The sequence below is a fragment of the Phyllobates terribilis genome, unplaced genomic scaffold (assembly GCF_046119375.1).
Source record: "Phyllobates terribilis strain yellow unplaced genomic scaffold, ASM4611937v1 Scaffold_5__5_contigs__length_657084704, whole genome shotgun sequence".
Taxonomy (NCBI): Eukaryota; Metazoa; Chordata; class Amphibia; order Anura; family Dendrobatidae; genus Phyllobates; species Phyllobates terribilis.
Genome location: NW_027362765.1, coordinates 19,081,348 through 19,102,540, shown reverse-complemented (window position 1 = coordinate 19,102,540; position 21,193 = coordinate 19,081,348). Strand labels below are relative to the sequence as shown.

Sequence of the window (21,193 nt, the reverse complement as noted above, 5' to 3'; positions counted from 1 at the left end):
CGGACACTTGGTTCACCACACCTCACGTGCTCTCTCGTATGTTCTGTATACCTGCACACTGCAGTTTTAAAGTCTACTTCTAAAGAATTAATTTTTAAGAGCGTATTGAGCGACATTCAGTTATGGCTTTAAGATTATCACTTATGGTAGGTTTTTACTTTGCTGGCGCTACTGCAGTACTAGGATAAGAAACAGTTGGGCCAGCATCATCTGAGGTATGAATATTGCTCTCGCTCAAAGAGCCACGTTGTACAGATTGCTCCAGATTGTTTGTTTATTTTATTTTGCCTTATGGGAGACCTGATGCTGAGAACTAGACAAAGCCAGGTATGTGATATCTCACTTCCACTTCCCTTGTTATCTGCAGTGGTTTTACATCGGCTTATCTCTTTCCCCCCCCAAAGGTCTCTACAATATTGGATTCTCTCAGTGGAGATCTTCTATATAAGAGAATTCTCCTGATTGACTCATTAAGGATGGATACGGACAGGGATAAGATGGCAGAGAGAATATTACACCTCACCCTAGAGATCCTCTTCCGGCTTACTGGAGAGGTGAGAGATTCTGATGACATCACATTATATCATTCTTATCTATGGGAATAACAGATGGACAGAACTGGAGAGGTGAGGACTCTGGAAATGTCTGTAGTGAGATTTATTAATGTTTCTCTCCATAACCAGGATTACACAGTAGTGAAGAAGACCTCTAGTGAGCGCTGTCAGGACCCTGTGTCTGAGGGATGGGGAAGACCCCTGAGTCCAATCCTGGGACTTCCACCTCACTCCCTGTTACATGAGAACTTCAATGACCAGAAAATCCTGGAACTCATCTACAAGATGATTGAGCTGCTGACTGGAGAGGTGACACTGCTGGGAATGCTGGGACATTGTACAAGTAACGCTATGAAGGGATCGGGGGATGACGATATCATTGTATGTGTCAGGTTCCTATAAGGTGTCAGGATGTCACAATCCATTTCTCCATGGAGGAGTGGGAGTATTTAGAAGGACACAAAGATCTGTACAAAGACGTCATGGAGGTTCCCCAGCCCCTCACATCACCAGGTAATAGACAGGACTAAATACACACCGCCTATAATTATCTGTATGTAAAGAATGAATTCAGTCCCTGTATGTGTTTCCTCCAGTTCTATCCAGTAAGAGGACAACACCAGAGAGATGTCCCCGTCCTCTTCTTCCACAGGACTGTAAACAAGAAGATCCCAATGTTCCTCAGGATGATCAGGTAGATGGAGAGAAGGTGTCATGAGATCTCCCCTATGATGTGTAGATGTCTTTGAAGGTCTTGTGCTCAGTCTTGCTTTATCCACCAGTATTATCTATCTATATAATTGTCTTATCCCGTCTGTCTGTCTGTCTGTCTGTCTCTGTCCAGGAAATCCCGGGTCGCTGATTGGTCTGGCCGCGGCCAATCAGCAACGCGGCATTTCAGAAAAACATGGCAGCCATTAGCGGCTCATGTGCGGCACGGAGGTCAGCGGCGATGCAGCCGGCTGCTCGCAGCATAAGTCCCCCGACCGCAGGCGCCGCTGACCTACATGCGGCTATCATCGGAAGATCAGCGGCTACGGCCGCTTATCTTCCGAGGACAAGTGTGACGCCCCTCCCCTCCCCTCCTCTCCCTTCTCCTCTCCTCCTGTCCCTCCCCCCACTCGATCAGGACCCCGGCACCCGGCGTCATACTTACCCCTCCCCATGCCTGCGCAGCAGCTCCTGTGTCTTCCGCTGATGCTCTGTGACATCTCAGGTCAGAGGGCGCGGTGACGTCTTTACACCGCGCTCTCTCCTGAGTGGTCACAGCGCACAGCGGGAAGATGCCGGCTACGCTGGAGTCCAGAGAAGCAGTGAGGTGAGTATTGGATTTTTTTTTTTTGTATGGGGCCATAGGGGACCTGCATGGGGCACTATGGGGGGATGTGACATCCTGCATGGGGTATTATATAGGGGGGATGTGACAGCCTGCATGGGGCACTATGGAGAGATGTGACATCCTGCATGGGGTATTATATAGGGGGGATGTGACATCCTGCATGGGGCACTATGGAGAGATGTGACATCCTGCATGGGGCACTATGGAGAGATGTGACAGCCTGCATGGGTCACTATGGAGAGATGTGACATCCTGCATGGGGTATTATATAGGGGGGATGTGACATCCTGCATGGGGCACTATAGGGGGATGTGACATCCTGCATGGGGTATTATATACGGGGGATGTGACATCCTGCATGGGGTATTATATACGGGGGATGTGACATCCTGCATGGGGTATTATATAGGGGGGATGTGACTTCCTGCATGGGGCATTATAAGGGAGGGGGGGGATGTGACATCCTGCATGGGGCATTATAAAGGAGGGTCGGGAGACATATGCTAGAATACCCGATGCGTTAGAATCGGGCCACTATCTAGTATGTTTTATACCTGTATAATCAGAATGGTGGAAATGGCAGGATCAGAGCTGATCATAGATGTGACTTCTCCATCTGTCTGTGACTTTTACAATGTTTGTTTCAGAATGAAGATCTGACCCAGTTTAATACTACAGAGACATATTTGAGGGATGATGAGTGGTGTAAAGTGGAGATTCCTACAGATAACAGCGCAGGTGAGTAGTAACCACTAAATGCCGAGAAGTCACAATTTATTCTCATTCACTTTGTGGACTTTCTGTAATTTTTTTTATTCTATATTTTCTCCTCCTCAGCCAAAATAGACATTAAATATGGATGAATATGCAATTCTGTTATATGTGGTAACACAAATAAAATATTTATGTAAAATACAGATGGAATATGGACTGTAAGGTTGCAGCTGGACAAGTCCTGGATGGAGTTTGTATCACCGAGGTGCCTTGCCTTGGTGAAATGAAACCTGGAAAAGCAGGCTCCAGCGCAGATAGTGCTGAAAGGATTTTTTTTTTAAAGGGTTTTGATTTTGGGTCCGGGTTTTACGAGCAGCTGAAAGAGCTGGGTGGGATTAGCTGCTCCCTTACCTCCAGTCACATGTCTTGGAATGGACAATTTAAGGCAGATCAGCTGCCTCAGACATTTTCTGTGTGGAGAGGGAAAGACCATTAAACGTGGACAGACTGTCTGAGCAGTGCCTAAACTCCTGTGGGGTAGTTTCCACTCACAGGTAGTGAGGTACTGTGCCTGCCTTGGAAAAAGGACTATTTATTTTGTGTTACGTTTTTGCTGAAGATAAGCTTTGTTTTTTTGTGGTAGTTTATTAGTGACAATAAACTTTACTCTCTCTCTTTATACCACAAATCTGTGCTACCAGCTGCCACAATTGGGGGAGAAGGCGGACAGAAATCTCAAGGATCACTGGTGATTGCTGGGTGAAAACCGCATGTCCTGGATGAAAGTGTGACGCCCTCCCTGAGCGGTGGGGTTACTCGGAGCCGGGTCAGTGTAGATGTTGCGGGGATGCAGTCGTGGCCTCGACCCGTTCCGTGCCCAGGGCTGTCACATGAAAAATAATGGGCTTCTATAGGGATGAGTGGTTGTTCGACTACGCCACCTGTGGTTTCTGGTGAAGGCCACCAGCGCTGCGACAGTCCTCTGAGGCCGGTGTTCTGGCAGCACAGTTGGTACTACTCCCCACAGGCGGAGTAGGCCTCAGGGCAGTGGAATGGAAAGCTATGTGGAAGTATGGTGGGTGCAGTGCCGCACAGGAATAAACAAGCGGAGGCGGTGTATGAAGTCATCCGGGTTTTTACTCACTTTAGATGAACTTTCAGCCGCAAAGCGTCTCTCTGTTACACGCGGCGTACTGCGGCCACCGGGTAGGGGGTACAGCACTTTCCAGGTAGATCAGGAGCACCTGTCGAGACCCCGCTGGTGTGTTCCTCTCCTTAGTAAGTTCTCCCACTGAGTCTTCTCCTCACTGTGTGTGGTATGAACGTGGTGTAAGGCCGGGTCCCACTGGGTAAATGCAGTTTGGAGAGATACAGGTGGCGACTCCGCTCCGTCCGTATCCCCCTGGGATCCACTAAGCCTCCGGGCTTTTCTGACTGAGACGTGAAGTGACAAAGTCAGATATCGGGGGCCGGTTACCCTTTTGCAGCAGGAATCCCACTGGCTAGGCCAAAATGAAAAATACAGGTGGCGACTCCGCTCCGTCCGTATCCCCCTGGGATCCTTTTGCCTGTGGAGCCTGTCTCCTCTGCTCCCTTCCAAGGCCTTCTTAGAACAGGACCCTGACCAGGCAGAGACACTGGTTAACTCTGACCCACTCCTCGTCTCAAGGCCAGAGAACGAGGACCATGAATCTTCAGCCAGCTGCAGACTCTTGCTGGACCCTGACAGAAAACCACAATTAAAAGACCTTGAACTTAAGATGGCCGTAGATTATATAGATTCTATATGTGCTTCCTGTAAGTGTATCCTCCACCCTCACCCACTACTTGGTTCCCCCTATCTTTGGTTCCCCCCATCTCCTCTATCCCGGGCCGGGGCAGCACCCTGGTGCATTTAGGCCCCCTACAGGACAGGAGTGGTGTAGTGTTGAGTGTGAAGTGGGGTCCTGAGTGATGCTCCATCCTTACCTGAAAAAGGAGATACCACACCTCTATCTGAGGTGCAGTACCCCTGTGGCGACTGAACCCTTAGGGGCGCCACATTCCCCCCGGTGAAACACAACACGTCCGCGGGCTGCAATAGAGTAAAGAATTGGTACAGACATTCAAATTTAAATATTTTGTAAACAGTAAACAATCTTCCCTTTATGGGAGGTTTGGACACTTTTAACGTTGCAGGATATATATATAGTATAAATATATAAAACATTAATGAGACATTATGCATGTAGAAAATATGGTAGAAAATTCTGTAGAAAAGTGTCAGTTCAGCAGCATGAGGTAAGCATGAGGGACCTGTCCCAAACCCTCAACGTAGGCCCTGGGGTGGCTGCAGGGCATGGAGATCCCGAGTTGGACCTCCAGTAGAGCCACCCCAGACAGGTTTTGCTTCTGAGGTCAGAGGTAGAGATGGTTTTGAATAAAACCAATAGGGGGCACCTAAATAGGTGCAAACTGTTTGCAAAGTTAGTCCGTAGGGACAAATGTTTGTCTAAACTGAATCCGGGTGCAAAAGGAACATAAAACAAATAACTGTTCACACAACAGGGAGATGCGTCTCCCGGGGCTGCTCAACAGCGGTATCCCCACTGGGGAAATGGCTCATCCTTTCCAACGGAGCCTGACCGGTCCTCTGTCACTAGGTGTGTGGGGGCATCCTCCTTGAATACCCTGTGGACATCCAGGGCATACCACCCACGCTCCCCGTGGTGGCGGGTGTAAGATACCAGAACGCCCGGGTAGAGGTTCCGGCCAGGGTGGCCCTGCTCCAGCCGCGCCTCGACGTCCCGCCGGTTGACGAATACGTCCCGGTTAAACTGTGGGCTACGGATGAAGCCCCATCCTGCCTCCTGGTGGAAGCGCACGATAAGGCCCTCTTCCCGGGGGCTTGGACAGGTGTCCTCCGCCTGACGGGCTTGTGACTTGGCAGCCTTGGCGCGCCCCTCCAGGCACTCGCAGCGAATCCTCCTTTCTCGCCGCTCCTTCTCGAACTGGAGGAGCTCCTTTCGGCAAGTCTCCTCCCGCCTCCGCGCTTCAGACTGGGTCTCCCGGGGGAAGTCCATTAGGTCGCCCCCCCGGTTGTCCCAGGCAAACTCTTCGGCCGCCTGGCAGGTGACCGGAAGTGCGGCCAGCGGCAATAACAGAGGTTGCTGCGGGCCCTCTGTTGGTGCGGACCAGTCCGGGTTGGGGCAGTTGTACACCCAGGTAAGTGCAGGGTCTTCTGGACCGGGAGCCGGGAGGCATAGCAGGTCTCCGGGAGTGGCGGTGGCTTGGGCCTCGGCCTCCGGAGCTAGGAGCTGCTCCCATACGACGGCGCCCGGGGATGGGAGTACCGGCAGGAGATCTAGGAGGGCTTCGGTGCGTCCCGCGCCCGGGATAGGGGTTTCAGCCTTACCCGCTCTTGGGCTGCACAGGGCCTCCTGGGCTTTCTCCGCCTGGGCTGGGGCCTCTATGATCAGGCGCGACGTGCTCCGGCGGCGGGCCTTGATCTTCCGCAGCACCTCTTCCCTCCATTCTGCGGTGGCCAGTCGTTGGGCCTCTTCGACCCTCCGGGTCAGATCCTGCGTTTCACCGCGGAGGAACTCGGCCTCCTCCGCGGTCAAGTGGATTTCCTCCATAGTGAGGGAGGTAGCAGCTGGTGGGCCAGCGACGGAGAGCTTCTCCTTGGCTGCGTCCATCTCTGCTGCTAGGTGCGGTCTGTTTCTCCTCCTTCTTTTGGGGCGGCTCCAGGGCGGCTGGCTGATGGGCACTCCTTGGGACGTCCCATCCGTCTTGACGGACACTACTATGCGGACTGTCTCTGTTGGAGGGGGCGGTCAGCACTTTTGGCGCCATTGGGGAGCCAGGCCCACGATGGGAGGTCTTGGGTTGCTGTTGTTTTTGCACATAATGGCGTCCGTTCTTCTTGGGCGGCGTCACATTAAGTGTGTAACGACAGTCTTTTGTGAAAGGCGCACAGTACCCGGCGGCAATGGGGATTATCCTTTTCCGTTGCTGCGGGCACGCAATCCTGACGACTACGCCAGGTTTTGTGACGCCCTCCCTGAGCGGTGGGGTTACTCGGAGCCGGGTCAGTGTAAATGTTGCGGGGATGCAGTCGTGGCCTCGACCCGTTCCGTGCCCAGGGCTGTCACATGAAAAATAATGGGCTTCTGTAGGGATGAGTGGTTGTTCGACTACGCCACCTGTGGTTTCTGATAAAGGCCATTAGCGCTGCGACAGTCCTCTGAGGCCGGTGTTCTGGCAGCACCGTTGGTACTACTCCCCACAGGCGGAGTAGGCCTCAGGGCAGTGGAATGGAGAGCTATGTGGAAGTATGGTGGGTGCAGTGCCGCGCAGGAATAAACAAGCGGAGGCGGTGTATGAAGTCATCCAGGTCTTTACTAACTTTAGATGAACTTTCAGCCGCAAAGCTTCTCTCTGCTACACGCGGCGTACTGCGGCCACCGGGTAGGGGGTTCAGCACTTTCCAGGTAGATCAGGAGCACCTGTCGAGACCCCGCTGGTGTGTTCCTCTCCTTAGTAAGTTCTCCCACTGAGTCTTCTCCTCACTGTATGTGGTATGAAAGTGTTGTAAGGCCGGGTCCCACTGGGTAAACGCAGTTTGGAGAGATACAGGTGGCGACTCCGCTCCGTCCGTATCCCCCTGGGATCCACTAAGCCTCCGGGCTTTTCTGACTGAGAAGTGAAGTGACAAAGTCAGATATCGGGGGCCGGTTACCCCTTTTGCAGCAGGAATCCCTCTGGCTAGGCCAAAATGAAGAATACAGGTGGCGACTCCGCTCCGTCCGTATCCCCCTGGGATCCTTTTGCCTGTGGAGCCTATCTCCTCTGCTCCCCTCCAAGGCCTTCTTAGAACAGGACCCTGACCGGGCAGAGACACTGGTTAACTCTGACCCGTGCCTCGTCTCAAGGCCAGAGAACGAGGACCATGAATCTTCAGCCAGCTGCAGACTCTTGCTGGACCCTGACAGAAAACCACAATCAAAAGACCTTGAACTTAAGATGGCCGTAGATTATATAGATTCTATAAGTGCTTCCTGTAAGTGTGTCCTCCACCCTCACCCACTACTTGGTTCCCCCTATCTTTGGTTCCCCCCATCTCCTCTATCCCGGGCCGGGGCAGCAATGGCAACAGCAGCAGACCCAGCAGGAGACCAATAAACTACTGATGCAACAGTTCCAGCTACAGCAGCAACAATTATAGCAGCACTAGTGGCACCAACAGCAGATGGATCTCCTGGCTGAAGCTGGACGCGCCAGAGAAACTGCATCACCCTGAAACCAAAGTGATGATACCCAGCGGAAGAAAACGGTAAGAGGGTCGTTGCAGAAGATAACTCCGGGTGATGACATCAAGGCCTTCATGACTGTGTTGAAGAGGGTGGCGGATAGGGAGAAATTGCTTACGGAACAGTGGGCGGAGATTCTGACGCCATATTTGTCTGGGGAGCCAAAGAAAGGTGTATTATGATCTGACCCTTCAGGACGCTAAGGAGTACGGAAAATTGAAGACCGAGATCTTGGTTTGTATGGGCTTAACCCTGGCAGAAAGTGTGCGATGGGTGCACCACTGGGGTTACCATAGGGACATGCCTCCCAGGTGATGTTTGACTTACTGCACTTTGTACAGAAATGGCTGCATCCTGAGACCTGTTCCCCGGCCCAGATAGTGGAAAGAGTTGTGTTGGACCGGTTTATCCACTCCCTGCCTAAGTCAGTACAATATTGGATGGCCCAGGAAGATCCCAAGAACGCAGATAACCTGGTGAGCCTTGTGGAGAGATACATGGCTGTGGAGAGCTTTCTGAGCAGTCTAGGGAGTGTGATGTCTCCTTACTAGGATACCTGAAAGAAGGGGTCCAAATCCTCACTTGTGGGCCGCCCAAAGACCCAGCAGAGGTCAGAGCCACATCCGAGAAATCCCTGTTATGCTGTGGCCTGTTGGTGATGCCATAACCCAGGACATATGGCCGCAGGTTGTCCTGCAGCCACGGAATCTATGGACTGCAGCATGGGCTGGTGATGCTCCTATCATACATACCCTATCTGCAGTGTTATTCCTCAACCTGGCGAGGTGCCTCAGACATGCCAGGTAACTGTGAATGGTGTAATGGTGATGGGAATCCTGGACTCAGGGATGACCCTGATAAGGGCTACACTTCCACCTGTGCCGGTCCCTGGGAAGGGAGTTAGGGGTAAGGTGTATCCATGGCGACTCTAAGAACTGTCCCTTGGCCCTGGTCGATGCATGCCCAGACACTGATACCATATGTATATCAAAAAGGTCAACAATTACACCTCCCAATTAGATATTTACCACACAAACACGAGCTACATGGGCCCGGCTTAAAGGAAGATTAAATACAAATTCATTAAAATAGATTTTTTTTTAAAAACTTTTGAAATAAAAATAAACTTATTTTTTTAAAAAAACAGGTGCCTTCAGATTTCATTAATTCAAACCTCCATACTGGCTATAATTTCATACAATGATATGTCATTTATAAAACATGCCCAAAAAAAGTCCGAGATGACTCTATTGCACTCCCTCCCTGGCCATAAAGTGCTGTAAATAATTAGATCTAATCCATTCTTATCCAAACATAAAGTGCAAGTGCATAAGAGAGATTTCTCTCCCTATATTCAGGAAAACTGACTATACTTGTAAGTATAAGTGCATTAATGAAATTACCAAGTGGTATGTAACGGACAAAGACAGCACCTAATGAAGTTATTAATGGAGAGCTATGTATATAGAGTCATATTAACCATAGGCATGAACTACAAAAGATAGTACTTACATGTAGACCACTGGTAGCAGTGTACAGCCTATGGAGGTGTTAAAGAAATCTACCCCGACGACGCCATTTCGCCATATGCTTCTTCAATGGGGGCGTGAGTGCGCAGTGTCCGGTTTATATATGCCTCCCACCAGCTGGGTGTAATCACTTTTAAGTGAGTCAGAGTGGTTACGGCGCATGCGTGAGTTACTTGGAAATCCCGTGTATGAAAAAGTGACTTCCGGGGTCCTGCGTCTGACACGCATGCGGTGGAACGCATAGCTTGTCTACTGCGCAGGATCGGTAGTCCGATGGGTCCGTTCACGCGCATGCGCACTCTCTGTTGCAGAATCCCCATACAGAGGTAGCGGAGTTCGGAAGGGGCGTACCAACACTGGGAAGCGTATAGTACAATATAAATGTTAACTTGTCATATTCTTTCAGATTACCCATATAGATATAATTAAAGATAATAAGAACCCAGAAAGGATTGGAAAGTGCAGAAGTGCTATATGTGAAAACTTACAATGTTTAATATCGTTATTCATTTCATGCTACACCTCTAAGCACCAACACATTTGCACCATTATCAGTCTAAACAGATTTAAGATTTTTTGGCTGGGAAGGGCCCAATAAACAGGGACCTTCCCAACCCGATAATATAAACCAGCAGCTGTTTGCTTTACCATGGCTGGTAACCAGAAATAGGGGGGGGACCCCATTTCATTTTTTTTTTATTTATTAGTTTAAACCGGCCTAAACACCCTTTAGTGCCACACGAAAGGCACTAAAGACTGCAAGTTTATTATATGCAGGGGCTTGTGAAATTATATATCTGAAGGATATTAACCCATCTATCTATATATGTGGGGCCCAATGGACTATATGGGGAATCTAGGGGATTCAATAGGACAAAAATTACTTTGTAAGGGCTGCAAAGTTATCAGATATGCTCTTCCGTAACCCCGCTGAATATTTTGTTTTGGAGGGGGGCAATTAATGTGTGGCCCCGCTTCGTCCACTTCTATGGGAGCAGTAATTTAGTGGATGGAGTGGGGTCACACATTACACTACTGCTCCAATAGAAGTGGACTGATCGGGGTTACCCGTTACATACAGGTGCATCTCACTAAGTTAGAATATCATCAAAAAGTTAATTTATTTCAGTTCTTCAATACAAAAAGTGAAACTCCTATATTATATAGAGTCATTACAAACAGAGTGATCTATTTCAAGTGTTTATTTCTGTTAATGTTGATGATTATGGCTTACAGCCAACGAAAACACAAAAGTCATTATCTCAGGAAATTAAAATAAAAAAAAAACACCTGCAAAGGCTTCCTAAGCGTTTAAAAAGGTCCCTTAGTCTGTTTCAGTAGGCTCCACAATCATGGGGAAGACTGCGCATCTAATGCCATTCTGATGGAGCTCAATATCTAATCCTACTGTCTGCAAACAATACACTGAGCCCTGTATCTAATCCCAGCTTGTGTTACTCTAAGGGTATCTAATCACGCAAGTAATACATGCCACGTATCTAACCTCAGCTTATGATACAGCGAACAGGACCAACTAACAGAATCGTTGCTGCCGGCCGTCCTCTGTGACACTGTCTACTTGATCAGACTGTGATCCCAAACTTCATCCTCTCTTATGCTTTTGCAAACGCTTAGAAGGGGAGGAGAGGAGTGATGTCACTGCAGTTGTAATATGATCTAGTTGTACACTAGGTTTTCATGGCAAATTTAAGCAGCTGCTCCCCAGAGGGTTTATAAGTGGAAATAACAAACCTTTTAAAATTATTTTTCATATTCTACTTCATTAAAAACAAATGATTTTTAAAAAAATAAAATAAAACATTAATACTTTACATATTTTAAATTGTTGACATTTATTTTTATGGCACCTTCCCTTTAACCCTTTAATGACCGCCAATATGCATTAAAACGGCAATCATTAAAGGGCCTTATTCCAGATCGCTGTTTTAAAACGGCGATCGGGAATAAGGGAATAGCGCCACCCGGCGATGGCAACTCCTATTGATGTCAGGTATATCGCCCCTACCGGTTTTGCAACCGATCGGGGCCAATTAACCCCTTAAATACCGCTGTCAATCGCGACAGCGGGATTTAAGTGGTTACAAGGGTCTCACAGGGTGAGTCAGTGACTCACTGACAATCTCATGCACTGCAGCACACGAGTACTGCAGTGTAAGAGACCAGAAATCAAAGTGAAAATTATACATGTCCCACAGTGGGACTAAGTGAAAAAGTAAAAAAAAAAAGTAAAATAAAATATTTAAAAAAAAGTTTAAAAAAAATAACCCAAAAATATTTGGTGAACGCCATAAAAAAACTGAATGAAAAACACGCCAAAAATGTTGCTTTTTTTGTCATGCTGACTCACAAAAAAGTGAATAAAAAGCGATCAAAAAGCCATGCAAATTGTATAAATGAAGACGCCAAACCGTCCCGCAAAAAACAAGCTTTAATATGGCTCATTCGGCAAAAAAATAAAAAAAGTTATAGCTCTCAGAATGTGGTGATGCAAAAAGAAATTCATTTTTGTAAAATATTGGTTTTAGTCTGTAAAAGCAAAGCATAAAAAAAGAAATAAATTTGATCTAATCGCACCGACCCTACCAACAAATCGGTCTTATCACTTTTACCTGAATTACTGTTTTTTGTTCATTCTGTGTCTGAAAATTTTGAATAAAAAGCTATCAAAAAATATTATGTACCCCAAAGTAGTACCAAAAAAATATGCAAATCGTCCCGCAAAAAATAAGCCCTCATACATTCACCAAAAAATAAAAAAGTTACAGCTCTCAGAATATGGCGACTAAAAAAGCTACTTTTTTTTTTCACACACAGCACCAAAACCTAAAAAAAAACAAAAAAAAAACCTCCATATAATCTGGTATCGCTGTAATCGCACCAACCCGAAGAATAAATCCGCCTTATCACTTATACAGTGAACCACGCAAAAATAAGATCTATTCTTGTACTGCTGTCTATTTCATTACACCTTCAAAAAATCAGAATAAGGCTGGGCTCACATTTATCCTGCACACTTCTCTGAGCACTTACGTTGAGGTTTCTGTGTAAATTCCCCAAAACCACGATTCAGACAGAGCCCCAGATGGAGCCACTCATGTAGAGGTAGATGGAGTCACTTTGGACTGGTCTGTGTATCGACGGTGTCCCATTATTTTAGGCGTCTTTTTAGCGCACAAGTGTGGACGACCACAGATTTGTGAACGCCTAAAAAAGATGGATACCACCAGAACAGACGTCAAATGGACTCCAAAGTGTCTCCATCTGCCTCATTATGGTGGGTGGTTCTGTCGGGGGTTTAGTCTAAATCGCATTTTTGTGAGATTTACACGGAATCCCCGACGTAAATGCTCAGCATAGAACACAAGATTGTGATTCATGCCTTATTCTGGAAGCTGTCGAAAAATATTATCTACCCCAAAATGTTACCAATAAAAAACCTAATTTATCCCTCATAAAACCAGCCCCCACTTTATTGTCAAACTACTGTGTTTTCTCTTTTTAAATCTTAATGACAACCAAAAACATCCAAATGACCCTGATCAAAAGTTCACATACCACACTTCTTAATACCGTGTATTGTCCCCTCTAACATCAATGACAGCTTGAAGTCTTTTGTGGTAGTTGTGGATGAGGTTCTTTATTTTCTCAGATGGTAAAGTTGCCCATTCTTCTTGGCAAAAAGCCTCCAGTTCCTGTAAATTCCTGGTCTGTCTAGCTTGGACTGCACACTTGAGATCTCCCCAGAGTGGCTCAATGATATTGAGGTCAGGAGACTGAGATGGCCACTCCAGAACCTTCACTTTGTTCTGCTGTAGCCAATGACGGGTCGACTGTGTTGACATGTTGGAACATCCAAGTACGTCCCATGCGCAGCTTCTAGGCTGATGAGTGCAAATTTCCCTTGAGTATTTGCTGATAACATGCTGCATTCATCTTTCCTTCCACTTTTACCAAGTTTCCTGTGTTTCCCCAAAACATCAGCAATCCACCTCCATGCTTTACTGTAGGAATGGTGTTCCTTTCATCATAGGCCTTGTTGACCTCTCTCCAAATTAACATTTATGGTTGTGGCCAAAAAGTTCAGTTTTGGTCTCATCACTCCAAATTACCTTGTTCCAGAAGTTTTGAGGCTTGTCTCTGTGCTGTTTGGCATATTGTAGGAGAGATACTTTGTGGCATGGCTTTCTTATGGTTTTCTTATGGCGACTTGACCATGCAGCCCATTTTTCTTCACGTGCCTCCTTATTGTGCATCTTGAAACAGCCACACCAATAGTTTTCAGAGAGTCCTGAATTTCAGCTGATGATATTTGTGGGTTTTTCTTTGCATCCTGAACAGTTTTCCTGGCAGTTGTGGCCGAAATTTTTGTTGGTCTACCCGATTTTCCATTTGTTAATCACAGTTTGAATGCTGCTGATTAGCATTATCATATTTTTTTGTATCCCTTTCCTGTGTTATACAGTTCAACTACCTTTTCCCGTAGATCCGTTGACAATTCTTTTGCTTTCCCCATGACTCACAATCTAGAAACATCAGTGGCTGGATGAAAGATGCAAGAGTCTGTCTGGATCCCAGAAACTCACTCAGCTTTTATGCACACACACTGATTACAAGCAAACCGGTCACAAGTGAGGATGTTGCCTTTAACGGAATCACCCCCTGGGACTTTTCAGGCCGCTGGGGAGGCAGAGTGACTCACCGGCGCCTGCGCACAAGTTCCCTGCTGCAAAACACTACACTGAGAGCAGGGAGAAGAGCGCCGTCCGTACAGAGGAAACAGCGCAGGATCCGGCCGGGAACTGCACATCACAGGGCCCTGTGACGTGCAGGGGAGGTGAGGTGAGTATGGAAATAGGGCTAGTAGGTGGGCATTTCTTGGCATCTGGGGGATGCGAAGCTTAGCTTTTTTATTAAATTATTTCTGCTATTACAGAACAACCAGACCGCTAATATGTGCCATACAGGTAAGTATATATTCACATTTCTATCACCGGTATGCCCATATTAGCTGTCTGAAAAGTCCCAGGGGGTGACAGATTCCCATTTAGTAGCCATTCAAACCCAATTGTGTCAAATTCTGAGCATGTTATCAGGCCAAAATCACCAGGGTGTGTGTACTTTTGATCAGGGTCATTTGGATGTTTTTGGTTGTCACTAAGATTTAAAAAGAGAAAACACAGTAGTTTGACAATAAATGGCTTAACCCAACCAATAACCATGAGTGAAGAAAAAGTTTTTTTTATTATCATTCATATTCTCTGAAACAAGGACAAGAAACCAAAAATTCTGCCGGGGTATGTAAACGTTTGAGCACAACTGTACCTGAAAAAAACTGCAGCAAATTCAATAATTACATTTTTACCACTAAAATGTCATATTTCCATGTCTCAATGTTAAAATTCTGTGAAGCATCTATGGGTTCAAATTACTCACTACACACCTAGATGAATTCCTTGGGCAGTGAAGTTTCCAATATGGGGTCACTTGTGGGGGTTTCTGCTGGTCTGACACCTCAGGAGCTCGGCAAACGGAGCCCACAATCTGTTCAAACAAAATCTGCGTTCTAAAAGCCAAGTAGTGCTCCTTCCCATCCGATCCCTGCCGTGTGCTCAAACAGTAGTGTACAACCACATATGGGGTACTGCCACATTTGGGAGAAATTGCATAAAAAATTGTGGGGTCCAGTTTCTCCATTACCCCTCGTGTAAATTATAAATTTGGTGCTAAAACAGTATTTTAGTGGAAACATTTTTTTTTGTTCTCACATCTAAATTATATAATGTTTTGTGAATAACCTGTAGGTTAAAAATGCTCAGTACACCCGTATATAAATTCTTTGAGGGGTCTAGTTTCCAAAATGGGGTCAATTGTAGGGAGTTTTCATTGTTTAGGCACATCAGTGGTTCTCCAAATGCGACATGGCCTTCAATTTTGTTGGAAAATTGGGAAATCACTGGTCAACTTTTAACCCTTCTAACTTCCTAACCCAAAAAAATCATGTTTCAAAAATTGTGCTGATGTAAAGTAGACATGTGGCAAATGTTATTTATTAACTATTTTGTGTAACATAACTCTCTGGTTTAAGAGCATAAGAAGTTTGAAAATTGCAAAATTTTGAACATTTTCGCCAAATTTCCAATATTTTCACAAATAAACGCAAGTCGTAACAAAAAAATGTTACTACTATCATGAAGTACAATATGTCACGAAAAAACGTTCTCAGAATCACTGGCATCTGTTGAAGTGTTCCAGAGTTATTATTAGTGTTGAGCGAGTATGTTATGTTCCGAGTATGCTCGGGCCGAGCTCCGAGTATTTACAGCTGCTCGGTGATATGGTTGAATCGCTCCCGTGTGCATGATTTGCAACTGTTTGACAGCTTTATTACATGTGAGGAATGTGTAAGAAATAGATATTCCTCACATGTATTAAAACTGTCAAACAGTCGCAAATCATGCACCCGGGAGCGATTCAAACATAATACCGAGCAGCTGTAACTACTCTGTGCTCGGCCCGAGCATACTCGGCGAAAGGGTTAATAGAACATACTCGCTCAACACTAGTTATTATCACATAAAGTGACACTGGTAAGATTTCAAAAATTTGGACTGGTCATTTAAGTCAAAATTGGTTCTGTCACTAAGGCGTTAAGCTTGGAGTAGTCTAGATATCTTGCCTCCAGTAGCCCAAGCCTGCAGTCTGGTGTTCAACCTTCTGCCTTATGCTTGGTTGCTGTTTAGCCTGTTCCCTCATGTTTCTGTTCGGTCTGCTGTCTCTGCCTCATGACATGGCTTGGTGCAGCTTTTTTTGCCTTGTGAGTTGATTTGGTTTAGCCTTTGGTTTAGCTCTTTATAGTTTGGTTTAGCTTTAGATCTTTCAGCTTAAGTTACGGTAGCTATTAGCTTAATGACTTGATTTAATCTTTGCCGTATGGCTTGGTTTAGTTTAGCCTGTTATCTCGTGGCTTTGTGTGTCGTGTGTCTTACTGTGGCCGGCTGTCTTAATTCTTTGTGTAGCTGGATGTCTCGTAGTTGTTTGTGTGGCCCACTATTTGCTGATGTGGTTCATTATTGATGGGGTTTAGTTAGCTTTAGGCTATGTGCCCACGATGCAGAAATGCTACGGATTTTTCCTGAGCGTTTTTGCATCTCCCTGGCAGAAAAAACGAATGCGGATTGTACATGCAGATTTTACATGCGTTTTTCTTGCCAGGGACAAGCGGAACTGAAGCGTTTTTCACATGCATTTCCGCATGCGGGTTGTCAATCGCTTTCCAAGCGATTTTAGCATCACTTGGAAAGTGCTTGACAACTTGGTCATACTATATAAATCCATGCAACCGGCATGGATTTATATAGTGTGACCGTAAAAGAATGGTAAAAAAATAAGAAATAAATATTATACTTACCTTCTGATGGTCCCCGGTGTTCTTATCCGATCCGTCCTGGCTTGCCGGCAGCTCGCGATGGTCTAAAAGGACCTGCCATGACGTCATTTAGTCATGTGACGGGTCACATGACTAAATGACGTCATGTAAGGTTCTTTTAGACCATCGCAAGCTGCCGGCAATGCAGGACGGATTGGATAAGAACACCTGGGGCCATCAGCATGTAAGTATAATGTATATTTTTTATTTTATTCTTTTTTTTTACAGGGACTATGGTACCCGGGTCTGGAGGAGAGTCTCCTCTTCTCCAAACCTGGGTACCATCCGCACATTAAACCGCATGATATCCGCATGTGTATATGTAGTGATGCGGATGTCATGCAGTCCAATGCAAGTCAATGGCGGCGAAAACGCCGCGTTTCCGCAAAATAATTGGTAGTGCTGCGGATTTTTCCGCAATGATAATCCGCAGCATGTGCACAGCACATGTGGATTATCATTGGGGAACATGGCAGACCTTCTACCAAGCGTTTTTTAAGCGTTTCTGCAGCAGAATTGCCGCTGCGGAAACACTTAAAAAAAGCATAGTGGGCACACAGCCTTAGCCTTCATGAGGTCTGATGAGTCCAGTCTATCTCTTCTAGTTGGATGTGCATTTTGCAGTACATTAGATAAAACTATCGTAAATCCAGTCAATCTTGCTAGTCTGGTGTTGGACCGACCACTGGACCAAAAATCCCAGAAAGAAAAGTTTTAAATGGTGAAAGCTCAAATTATACTGAATCTTCTCTCATTAAACTATCAATCGACTCAGCTCCCCTCTGTAACATGCTGCCTGCAGATAGTACTGTATTTTCATGGTCACAGGTTCCCTTTAAATTGTGACCTGTGACAGCTGCCACTGTCAGTTAATAAATAGACACTTGACTATATGACTTAGAATTTTTCTAAAAACCTCTATATAGAAATTGTTTAGAAAAAATATATATAATTTCAAAGCAATATAATTGAAAAATAATAAAGTTGAGTTTCTTCTTACCAGATGACTATGCTTGGAGCCAAGAAGGACATCCAATATTTTCAGATTTTAAAGCAAGTGATCATGGAATCACACATGATGCATATGAAGAGCACACCATTATCCCGTATGAAAACTCAGCACTTCACACCAAAGATCTGTCATCTGATCCTTTTCAACTGGTCCTATCTTCATCGCAGATTGATTTTGCTTCACAAACAGTTCAAACAGGAATTAAGCCATATTCACCTTCCGAAGGTGGGAAATGCTTAAACCAAAAATCTGATCTAGTGACACATCAACGAACTCGTTTTGTGGAGAAGCCATATTCATGTTCAGAATGTGGGAAATGTTTTAAGCGGAAATCATATCTTGTTGAGCATCAAAGAATTCACACAGGGGAGAAGTCTTTTTCATGTTCAGTGTGTGGGAAATGTTTTAGCAAGAAATCAGTTCTTTTTAGACATCACAGACTTCACACAGGTGAGAAATCATTTTCATGTGCACAATGTGGTATGTCCTTTAAACGGAATTCAGTTTTGGTGACAAATCAAAGAAGTCACACAGGGAAAAGCCATTTTCAAGCTTAGAATGCGAGAATTTTTTTTTACCAAAAATTCATATGTTGCTACACATCAGAGCGTTCACACAGTAGAAAAGCCATATTCGTGTTCTGAATGTTGTAAGATTGTAAGCAACATTTAAAAAAAAAAATAGTGGCAAGCCATTCTTATACTCGCTCTAAAGCAATAGCTTTTTTGTACATGACCATACTATCCTTCTTTGCTCTGTGCTAAAGTATGGGAGTCTGGGACTGTGAAAATCATACATACAGCACGTAATATCACTGATGTATAGGTGATTTTTAGGATTATGTACTGAGAAATTTACTAGAAAGTTGAAACTTTTTAGGATGCTGAATTAAACACAAAAGTCGAAAACTTTTTTTTATATATTTGTTAAAAAAACTGAGTATAAAAATGGGGGTTGATCCAGCACTTCCAATAAAACATGTAATTTTATTTAAGGCAAAGTCCATTCATAAAAGGTATATTGTTCCATACAGAGTCCACATAAGTATATCATCTGAGGGAAAAGTCCCAAAGGAGGTACATTCAGAATATCGGTTGACGCGTTTCGAAGTGATACTACTTATTCATAACCTCCTAAGTTTATGAATAAGAAGTATCATTTTGAAACGCGGTTTCCTTTGGAATTTGGAGCCTTGCACTCCTGCACTTGTGGATGGGTTAGCTGATTGTCTATTTTTCTTTTGCCATTGCTAAAAAACTGAATGTAATTTCAAAGTAATTAAATGAAAAAATAATGAAACTGAGTTTACTCTTAGCAGATAACTATTATTGGACCCCAGGAAGACATCAAATATCTTCAGATATCAAGGTAGGTGATCGTGGAATCACAAATGACACAAGAACATGCCATTATCCCCTGATCCTTTCAACTAGTCCTATCTTCTTATTCATTGCAGATTGTAAAGCAAAAACAAAAAGCTCATTCAGGAATTAAGCCATATTCGAGTTCAGAAGGTGGGAAATGCGTGAACCATGAATCCGATCTTGTTACACATCAGAAAACTCACACAGCGGAGAAGCCATACTCATGTTCAGAATGTGGGAAATGTTTCAATCATGAATCCAATCTTGTTAGACATCAGCGAATTCACACAGGGGAGAAACCATATTCATGTTCAGAATGTGGGAAATGTTTTAATCGGAAATCATATCTTGTTGAGCATCTAAGAATTCACACAGGAGAGAAGCCTTTTTCATGTTCAGTCTGTGCAAAATGTTTTAGCCAGAAATCAGTTCTCTTAAGACATCACATACTTCACACAGAAGAGAAACCATTTTCATGTTCACAGTGTAGTAAGACTTTTAAACGGAAGGCGGAGGTAGTTGTACATGAAAGAGTTCACACAGGGGAGAAGCCATTTTCGTGCTCAGAGTGTGGGAAATGTTTTACCAGAAAAGCACATGTTACAACACATAAGAGAATTCACACAGGGGAGAAGCCATTTTAATGTTTTAAATGTGAGAAATCTTGTTCTAAAAAATTAGAACATCAGAGGGGAGAAGCCTGTTTTTATGTAGCGCATGTGGAAACTGGTTCAATCACAACTCAGATCTAACTGCGCATCAAAAATCTCACAGTGTAAATCACAAAAATGTGACAAATGTTTTATCCACGAATCACTTCTTAGACATCAAGGAACACAGATGTAACTAGTTTATACGTAATTAACATATCTAAAAGGGGTTGTGCTGCCTTTCTTTCTTTTGGCTAATTTCACATTTATCTTTAGTGCTTATCTATAGCTCTTCTAACCAAATTTATAATTAAGAAAAAATGTTTTGGGGGCTTTTTTAACACCGTCGAATGAAATGATTGACAACAAAGATATTATATTAGTATGTCTTTATTTGGCATCTAGTGTAGACATTCTGTAGATTTGCAGATCGGCCAACACATTGTAATTACCAATTGTGAGCCAACCAAGGTTTCTCTTTGATTTATAGTTTTCTACAAAGGAACTTTGACAAAAATTTCCCTATCGTTTAAGCCTTTTTTTTGGAAACCTCAAAGCTAATAAATTAATTAACATTTTCAATGATGATAATTTTTACTATTTGTTTTATGTGTCTGTGTCCTGTTTACTTCAAGTAGCTACGAACATCATTGGTTTATTTTTCTCTTCCTTTTTTTTAGGCTATGTACCCACAATGCAGAAATGCTCCGGATTTTTCCTGAGCGTTTCTGCATCTCCCCTGGCAGAAAAAAAACGCATGCGGATTGTGCATGCGGATTGTGCATGCGGATTGTACATGCGGATTGTACATGCGTTTTTCCTGACAGGGACAAGCGAAAGTGAAGCGTTCTTCACATGCATTTCCGCATGCGGATTGACAAGCGCTTTCCAAACTATTTTAGCATCGCTTGTCAACTTGGTCACACTATATAAATCTATCCAAACGGCATGGATTTATATAGTGTGACCCCAAAGAATGGTTAAAAAAAAAAATATATATATATATATATATATATATATATATATATATACTTACCTTCCGATGGCCCCCGAAGTCTTGCTTCGCTCCGTCCTGGCTGCCGGCAGATCGCGGTACACTGAAGGACCTGCCGACGTCAGCATCGCTTGACCCGTCACATGACTATGATGTCAACGCAGGTCCTTCAGTCCACCGCGATCTGCCGGCATGGGAGGACGAGCGCAGCGGGGGCCATCAGAAGGTAAATATAATGTTTATTTTTTATTTTATTCTTTTTTTCACAGTTTTCTATGGTACCTGGGTCCGGAGGAGAG

At 44.7% G+C, this 21,193-nt stretch overlaps 1 protein-coding gene across 1 annotated transcript in view; it reads left to right on the top strand.

Moving 5' to 3' along the window:
- The window catches only part of LOC141270848 (uncharacterized), a 74,613-nt gene that overhangs the window by 18,055 nt on the left and 35,365 nt on the right, over window positions 1-21,193 (top strand). Inside the window, exons 2-9 of the mRNA XM_073680945.1 lie at window positions 405-554; window positions 684-863; window positions 947-1,067; window positions 1,151-1,248; window positions 2,541-2,631; window positions 17,878-18,336; window positions 19,202-19,254; window positions 19,343-19,884. Coding sequence (XP_073537046.1) covers window positions 477-554; window positions 684-863; window positions 947-1,067; window positions 1,151-1,248; window positions 2,541-2,631; window positions 17,878-18,336; window positions 19,202-19,254; window positions 19,343-19,884 — 1,622 coding nt within the window. The 5' untranslated portion in view covers window positions 405-476. The remainder of the gene's footprint in view (window positions 1-404; window positions 555-683; window positions 864-946; window positions 1,068-1,150; window positions 1,249-2,540; window positions 2,632-17,877; window positions 18,337-19,201; window positions 19,255-19,342; window positions 19,885-21,193) is intronic.